Source organism: Zosterops lateralis (genome assembly GCF_965231275.1).
Source record: "Zosterops lateralis genome assembly, chromosome: 22".
In the NCBI taxonomy this organism is placed as follows: domain Eukaryota; kingdom Metazoa; phylum Chordata; class Aves; order Passeriformes; family Zosteropidae; genus Zosterops; species Zosterops lateralis.
Window position 1 is genome coordinate 2,973,956 of NC_139782.1, and position 9,248 is coordinate 2,983,203.

Sequence of the window (9,248 nt, forward strand, 5' to 3'; positions counted from 1 at the left end):
TAAAATCTACAAATGGAGATTTTCTCCTCCTTGCACTGGCAACTCTCACAGTGCAGTTCTGCTTCACTTGCCATGCAGAGGGAGTTTAAATTCCCCAAGAGCTGAGAATGGGATGATCCTTTCCTTGTGTCTGCTGCTGGGATCAGCCAGCTGTGCCTTTCCTCCTGCAGGAGAGAGATGAGGTGAGCAGCCCAAAGGTTTTCACAGGAGGCAAGTTCCTGCAGGGCTTGGCCTGTGCTTTTCCATATTTCCCAGCTGTTGCTCAAATCAAAATAAATGGCCCCAAGGAGGCTGCAGAGGGAGACCATGCATGCAGTCAAAATCCTTTGAACTGTTTTTCTACCACCAGCATTGGAGGAGGGAAAACATCTAAAAAAAAAAAGAATTAAAAAAACAACAGTGGCATTGTCTGATCTTGGGAGTGTTTCTTCCAGCTCCTGAAGCCACAGCTAGATCTAGCAGTGATATTTAACAATTCCCATGCATTCTGAGACAAAGCAAAAGGAGCATCTATTATCTGGATTTTTTTAAAAGACATATTTTATTATATTTTGTTCCTCTTCACAGAAATTTAAAAAGAAAAGCTGTATTTAAGAGCCTGCTTCTGTGACACACTCTGATCTGCAAAAACAAATGAATGATACAGTTTTTCTATGAGGAAAAAAAAAAGCTAACAAAGCTATTTGCTGTAGGTTTTATTCTCTGTGATACTTCTCTGCAAATCTTAAGGAAGGCCATGAAAAGGTAGGTTACAAATTTCCCCATTAATTCCAGTGATCACAAACTGGAACTGATGATTTTTTAAAATCAAACTTGGAGAATTTGTTTTTAATAGACATTTCCATATGATGAGTAATTTCCGTTGGCATGTTCAAATGAACTCAGATGTTTTTTACAATGTATTTTAGAAGGAAAAATTAATCACATTTCTGTTTTGTTTCAGTTTTTACTGAAGCATTTGCACAGCCAATTTTTGTTGTTTGAGCTTCATGATTACCTTTCTCTTTCTCTTTCATGCTGCACAAAATGGACATCCATGCTCCATACAGCAAAGTGACCTCTAATGATTTTAATTTTCAAAACTATTATTCCATCTTTTACAATCTTACACTAACGATACTCATGAAAAAAACTCAGGATGTTATGCTGGAGCTGATGACTCTGAAAAACTGGGAGAATTAATAATAATTCTTATTTCCACTAATAAAGAACAAAGTTCTGCATAGTAAAGCTGATTGAAAAAAGCCCTTTTCAGATCCCCTGTTCTTTCAGATAAAGGAAATCACACTTTTAATAAGGCAAATAAAACCCAACAAAGCCCATTATTTCTCAGCAGAGGCTGATATTAAGCAAAACCAATTCTTGCTGGGCAGATTGGTGCTCAATGGTTGTAAAGTAGAAGAAAAGTGATAAAAATACTGTCCCCAAAGATAATAAACAGCCATGCTTTCTCTTATTAATTTAATACAATTTCTGTTTAATAATATATTTACCTTCAGTCCAAATGTTAACACCTGCAAAATATCAAACTAAAAGGAACTGCAGACCTAGAAAATGAATCTCTGAGCATTTCTGTTCTCACAACGAACATCCAACCTTTTCCCTTATCTACTGCTTACCTTTGGGTCACTTCCCCTCCATTTGTAACCATTCTTTTTACTTCTGGAAACATCTAATACGTGCTGGGAGGGAGAAGAAAAACACAACAAAATCCACCTTGATTTCATACTGCCTATCTTCTATTACAATAAAAAATATATATAAAGAAGGTCTTTAACTGAGCTAAAAGTGGTGATCCAGCTGGATCTTGCCTTTCCCCTTGCTGCCCTCGGGATCTCAGGTGCTAAACCCTCTCTGTCCGAGCATTTTGCAGGGACTCACCTGCAGGGACCTGTTGGCTCCTCTGCCTTCCCTCTGGCCATCGCTGGTTCTCAGGGTCCCACTGGGGAGCAGCTGCTGCCCCAGCCCTGCGGTGCCTCTCTGAGCCTCCCCCTGGGCTCTCCAGAGGGGTTTGTGATGCTCTGACTCTTCCCACTGCCCACCCTCCTTCCCCCAGGTGAGGCTGGAAAAATATCCCAGCGTTGCCCCCAAATCCAGGCTCTGGGCTTGCCAACAGCCAGGAAGAAGTGACAGAGACACATGCAATAAACAGGTTTTTTTTGCACTAGTGTTTGGTTTAATGTTTGTGTTGTTAAAAGTGTCATTTCCCAGTTGTTTGTGGTCAAAGGTGTCATGGTTATGACTTTATTAAAACTGCTTTCCTTCCTGGCATTTCTCATCCAGTCCTCATTGGATTAGTTGTTTGCAATAACCTACAAAAATGTAAAAGAAATGAAAAATCAGATCATGAGATGCAGGAATTTGTGAACAGTATGTGTTGTGTCCGAGTCACAGGATTTAAATAACTGAAATAAGATTTTTGCTTCTCAGTCAAAGTTTATATTAAATTAAAAGATGTTTGACATTCCAGGCTTGAGCTGCATGAGCAACCTTTTGCAACAATCAGGGTATTGATGAATGCAAATTTGAGTAATCACTTCTGAAATATATGGTAAATCTTTATGACTACAGCAAAGCTCTATGATAAAGGGAGAATGCATTCCTGTTATCAAAAACTTATCTAGATAAGTGAAAAAAACAAAAGGATATCTGTTTAAGAGGAGGATACTTTCAATTGGTAAGGGCTGAATTGAGACTGATATGTTGGAACCCTGGGCACTGAGAATTTCAGACTTTCTGTGCTGACAGGCACTGGCCCCCCAAAAAACACTGCAATCAACCTGAGGCCTTGGAAAAGGCTTCCAAAATTGAATTATAAATCTGAGATTATGGGTGTGTAGTTTGAATAGTTTGAATAAAGTGTGTGATATCACAGGGTGGAAAACTTAGAGTTTAAGGTTTTAGGATATAGTAATATATATATAAAGCAAGATGGAGGTTTTAGGGCAGTGGTTGAGCCCTTTTTCACCTTCTTCTTCATGGCTCTGGGTGGTATTTTGTAATTGAGTAGAAAAGTCCACACTTTGGGCCATGGGTGGTTGGTTATTGGGTTAAGAGTAAAAATAATTTGGGTGTCATTTCTTAATTGGACAGTTTATCTCTCTTTTAGAGAGAGAGATAGGGGCCATTTTTTACTTTGTTAGCTAGAGGTGCTGTAGAACCCACAGTTTGTGAGACTGTACTATAGATAAGACTGTAATATAGATAATAAACATCTGAGTCCGAATGTGAAACACCATCTCGAGCATTTTATCCCAACCCTGGCAGAAAAGTAAGATAAAAAGCAACAGTGATACAACACTCCCTTAGCAGGTGGAGGAATTAATTCCCAGTGAGAGAACCCCAGCAGAGGAGGTGTCTGTGCCCTGCAGCAGCTCCTCACCTGCTCAATCCAGCTGATGTAGGCAGAGACCCGGGTGAACACGGAGGGTTTGTGGTAGAAGTTGCAGCCCAGGGAGGAGCCGAAGCTGACGATGCCGTGCACTTCCCACCTGCCATCAGCCCCCTGGCAGTTCAGTGGGCCCCCAGAGTCCCCCTGCCAGGAAAGGGAACACAGTTATAGTGTGAGCAGCTCTTCTCTGGGGGTTTTAACCTTTTGTCTTGGGTCCAATGCAAGATGTATTCTATTTGCCATATCTTGAAATCAGCTGGGGAGGTGTTTTATTTATCTCTTGCATACCCCATTCCTCATAACTCCAGGGAGGAGGGGTTGAGTGTGTTCTGTCAATGGGCAGCTGTTCAAACCAGCTGGGGCAGTGTTCTTATCTCTCCCAGACCCATCCTCCCTCCAGGGGATCTCTGCTGTCCATGGGCCATCCAGGCTCACTGCAGGGCTGATACAATTCCATCATCCCATGGGGAGATGCTCCACCCAGGGGGAGGAGCCCAGCATTCCCACCTGGATCAAACCTGGCATTCAGAACAGCAGCACAGCCTGTTTGCACTGGATTCCCAGAGGGAGACCAGACCCATCTCAGCACCACTGGACCCTTCTACAGGATCATCTCTGCTCCCACAGAACCACATCTGGCACTGCAGGAGGACTTAAGTGAACTGCTCCCAACACCCTGACCAAGAGGGTTTCAGGTTGTGTTCTGACTGTCAGTGTTTCTAGTTTTGTTTGTTTGTTTGCTTGTTTTTTTGTACTTCTACATTTATATTTTTAAATATTCCTAGTAAAGAACTGTTATTCCTATTCTCATATCTTTGCCTGAAAGCCCCTTAATTTCAAAATTATAGTAATTTGGAGGGAGGGGGGTTACATTCTCCATTCCAAGGGAAGCTCCAGCATTCCCTGTCAGACACTTGTTCTTTCCAAACTTGGACCCCTTTCCTTCCCATCAGGGCTGTTTGTCTAAACCCAAGACAGGGAGAGTGGACTCACGTTACAGCTGGAGATGATTCCGTCCCCACCAGCACAAACCATGGTGCGTTTCACTATCTTTCCCCACCAGGAAGGTCTGGAGCAGGTTGCATAATCCACCACCAGCAGGCGGCCTTGCTGCAGGTCATCAGGAAGGGCTCCATTTGCTGAGAGAGAACAGAAATACAGAGTCATGGTACCAGCTGGCACTGAAGGAAGAATAAAAGTGCTTTGCTATATTTCTCCTGGGACCTGGGTACTGTCAATCCAGGTAAAACACTCCATAGGAGATATATTAAAAGAGAAGCTGTTATAGGCATGAATGTCCCATAGTTCCATTATTTTATATATACATAAACTTACTAAAAATTTGCATTCCATTAAGAAAGGTCTCATTGTTAGAGAAATAAAGGACTACTCTTTTTTTTTCAGGAGTTGGCAATTTACTTATCCATCAAGGAATTGTCTCCTGAGCCAAGTTGACACCTCTGCTCAATTCTCTGAGATTTTCTTCACATCTATTCTCTTATGTGTCTTCAGATATTCAGCAGGTGTGTTGGGATTACCAAATGCACCTGTCTGCACACTCTTAACATTTGCATATAATAGCTCCTAAAAGCTCAATAAAAGCCCCTCAGGTGTATTATCTGCTCTGTTACAAAGAAAATAAATTTGAAAGGGAAAAATCGTAATGTGTGAGTCAAATGGGGCCTAATATAATAAACTCCCTCAGTACACTGAGTTTTGAGGGGATCTTGAGCACCATCAATAATCTTCTCTGTCAATCTCAGAGGAGAAGGCACTCCTGAAAGTCTATTTTATTCCATTTTATTTTGCAAATGGCCAGGTACTCACTCTTCAGCCTGCCCCAGCCAGTCACGTAGCAGGCAGTGTTGGAGGACAGGATGCTCTGGGCAGGGGGCAGACAGGCCAGCTGGATCTGGTCACTCAGGGTGACGTGCTCAGGCAGTTTGATCAGAGCAATGTCATACCTGTGGTGACATGCACACGTCGGGGAGAGAAAGGGAACATTTGTAAAATGGGTTAAGACACAGCAACCTGAGCATTCATCAGTTATACAGCTCTTGGCTTGTTCAGAAGAGAAGCAAGGGAGCACAAGGGCAGTGCACAAGCAGCAAAGATTCCTGCAGCCTAAAGCAATGGGGAAATTCATGGGCTGGAAGGCTGTTCCCTGCAGAACTGACTGTTTCCTTGATGGCAGAAAATTGTCTTTTATAATTATATAGTTACAATTATAATTATCTATAATTATAAATTAATTTATAATTGTATAATTTATCAGTTTTTTCCACCAAAACCAAGCATGTTTTAGGACTCATTCCAAGGACTGGAACTGAGGGGATTTCTTTGTTACCGCCCTTAGCCTGCAGCAGGACACAGGGGTCCTTCAGCCATGTGGAATATTAATGGTCACAAATTCTGTGTCTGTGCTGCTGGTAGAAGGGCTTCTAAGAGTGTTGTATAAAATGCTTCATTCCCTTTCATTGTACAAGAGATATCATTGCACAGAACAGCTTCCAACCCAGACATGAACATGCGAAATGGCTTCTGGAAACATTATTAATCAATTAGAAATTTATATTGTTAATTGCTTTGTATTGTCTTGAGGGGGAAGGTACAAACTGGACACTGTAACAGGAGGTTCTAAACATGGATTTAAGTTGCCGTAACTCCAGGTGGGTGGATTCAGGCAGTTTGGTTTTCACCCTCCACCTAAAAACTGAAAAAATACCTGCTACCAGCTTACCCATTTGCAACATTCTCTGGATCCCAGTTCTCATTAACAACGATCTTTTCTGGAGGAAGTGCAATTGATCCTTCTTCCTCAACTGCAAGGTTGTATTTTCCAAGAAACACTCGATATGTCAGAGAAGAACTGGACAAGGAAAGGATGAACAGTCAGTTATGCAGCTGCTGCTCAGGCATTTGCATCTTTCACTCCTGAGAGATTCAATAGGAATATCCTTGGCTGTAATCTCTCATCACAGGCATGGTTTGTCTGGAGCTGAGCCAGTCTTTGCTAAGGGCAAAGACTGTGTTCTAGACTTCACAATCATTTAATCTCTAAGCTGTCCTGTCAACTCCTGCTCAAGGCTTCATTAACAAACTCAAGATGCCTCCAATCTTTGCAGGATTCAGCTCATATTCTTCAATGCAATAACAATTTGGACTTTGACAGCCATAAATAACTTCAATAATAAACAGCTCTGTGACAGATATAATATTAGGATTTATAATAATAGCATGCAGCCAATCCTTCATGTTTTATATTACAATATTTGCTACAACTTAATGTTACAATAACCATATGCTACCAGAGCAAAATGGGGTTGTATTTGTAGAAATGGTTTTGATGAGGAAACAACATTGCTGTATCTGATAATTTCTTTTTACACTGCCACATAATATGAAGGGTTTACTGAAATTGATTGGTATATTCAAAATATTAGTGATTATTTCTTCAGGGAGTGGATTGATTAGTTAATTTGTGGGTCTCACTGACACATATATTACAGAAACAGGCCACACAGCTGAATTTTAATACCAACTTGAAGACCGAAGGATGATTGTAGTTTGTTTATGAAACAAAAAATGAAGAATATATAATTCAGGTAACTGGTTTTTTTCCCCCTTTTACATTAAGAAAATAAAGAGATGTCATTCTCCTGACTTGTAATCAAAAGATATGATGCAAAACTCAGAGTTTTCAACTGGGAAAGGGAGAACTGGCATTGGTACAGTTTTCATTCATCTCTTTCTGGTCATGTGCTGCTTCCTGGGTCAGATTTATCCTCATGACTCACCTGATGCAGTGGGCAGCTGTCAGTACCCAGTTGGTGGCAATGAGGGTTCCCCCACAGGTGTGACGCCACTTGCCAGAGGAATAGTACTGAAGGGAGGCCTGGGATCAAAAACAAGTGAGGCTCAGGCTTTTTCTTAATAATTTTTCATCATTGTGCTTTGTTCCTGCACCCAGAACACAACTTGCTGATGGTGAAAGGCTTTGAACTTTCCAACTCCTGGCCACAGAAAAGCTTTCCCTCCTCCCCATCATCCAAAGCTTGATTTTAAAAATATATCCTTCTTAAATAGCCCAAATCTAATAGACTTAAAATGAGAACTTGCATTACCAGCAAAATGCTGCACATTCAGAGCTTTCTTAAAAAGACTGGAGACTTTAGGATTGATCAGAACAGAAGAGTCAAAGCCTAAGACATGTCAGGCAAGATGCATCAAATTGAATTGAAGAGGTGGTTTTGTTCAGTTGTGCTGCACAGACACCACAGCCCCAGTTGTTCCAGGGAAAGCACAGAATGACCAACCTGCCAGGGCCAGCTGTATGGTCTTGCATCTTCCCCTCCAACAACTCTGGACACAAGAGGTGGGTAGGCAGGAACCCCACAGCCAAAGGCTAGAAGACAGACAAATAGGATGTGTGTTTTAAAAGTAAGTTAAAAAAAAATCTGTGTGCTATGAAATAACATAGCACCCAGTTACTCTTTTGAGAGACCCTTGCAATGAACATCCTATGCTGTATTTTTTCTGCTTTGATGCAGAATGTTCAATCTGTCTAGAAAAGGAAAGTTGTTTTAAAATTTGAATTAACTTTTTCTTTTAAAGCTAAAGCAGAAGCTGGACATGTACCTGCAGGTGCTAGAGTCAACACAGCAAAGAGGATTCCAAGCATGGTGCCAGTTCCTGGGTGCTGCAGCCTCAACTCCAGCCCATTTTATACAATGTCCTTTATCTCTGGCACATATGACCTAAAATGCAGGGCTATTCCAATACCAATGGAAAATTTGTGGCACTGTGGGGTAATTCTTTATAGACATAAGTTGATAAAATATCCCCATTTAGGTGGACCTTGGATCCAGGGTCTATAAACAACTTGGCTAAAAAGAATTCCACATTAGTTGCTTATTATCTGCAGCAGCTGTTTGCATTTCCATTGCCTTTAAGGTTCTTCACAAAGGTGTTTACAGAAAGAAAACGTTAAATTAATTATTCTAACACTTGGTGGTATGTCAGCAGTAAGTGTCTGATATATTCAGACAGTGACAAATTCAGATGCGTTGGTGGGGTTGGCTTAGTCGATCTCTAGAGGCTCCCTTCCTACCTTAATTATTGTATACTTCTACAACTGCTTGGGATTTTATTTTGGTCTGGGGTCTCCTTTTCTTTTGTTTTGTTTTGTGTGTATCTGGATGGCATCTACCACATTGTACTGACTGAAAACCTGTACCTTCTTTCCCAGACCAAGTTGCATGTGTTTTATCATACCAGACTTCTTCAATAAACCAGACTGTGACCACTTTGAAGTGGAACACACCTCAAGCCATACAAAGAACCAGCTGTCCATGATGAAGCAGAAATCCCCTGGTATGTTGTGGTGGGTCAGACTCCATTCCTTTCCTATTTCCCTTTGTTAGATCAGCAGCACAGCCCTGGAAGAGAACAGGGTTCCTGCAGTGTTGTAAATGAGCCTGTGTACACCCCAGAGCAGTGCTGACCTGTGCTGTAACACACTGTGAGCTGGTTAATGAAAAAGAGCAAAGCACTTTCACTCACAGGACAAAGCAGGCAAGAGCAGGCAGTTACACCCCTCCAGAGATGCTGCCACAAAAGAAGGTGTCCTAATTCATTGCTTATCCCTGTCTCTTTTTTCTTTTAATCTTCTACTATGGGAATTTTCCATCCTCTGTCACCTTTCCATCCACCAACTGTTGAAAAACTGTTGCTGGTTATTTGAAAAGCAAACATCTCTATCCCATAAGCCAGGACACCCATAGGGAACAAACTCACTAGAATGGAAACAAATATCATAATCCCGGTTTTGCAACCAGAGCTGTGTTGTACACAGACA

The 9,248-nt window shown here is 41.4% G+C and overlaps 1 protein-coding gene across 1 annotated transcript; it reads right to left on the reverse strand.

Annotated features, from left to right (window-relative positions):
* Positions 1-2,209: 2,209 nt before the first annotated feature.
* LOC310918096 (chymotrypsin-like elastase family member 2A) lies at positions 2,210-8,075 on the reverse strand. The gene is made up of 8 exons (XM_083876862.1): positions 8,030-8,075; positions 7,708-7,796; positions 7,189-7,286; positions 6,132-6,260; positions 5,219-5,355; positions 4,385-4,530; positions 3,383-3,535; positions 2,210-2,312 (listed from the first exon to the last, which is right to left on the reverse strand). The coding sequence occupies exons 1-8, from the start codon at positions 8,070-8,072 to the stop codon at positions 2,295-2,297; spliced, it is 813 nt and encodes a 270-aa protein (XP_083732988.1). The 5' UTR covers positions 8,073-8,075; the 3' UTR covers positions 2,210-2,294.
* Positions 8,076-9,248: the final 1,173 nt, after the last annotated feature.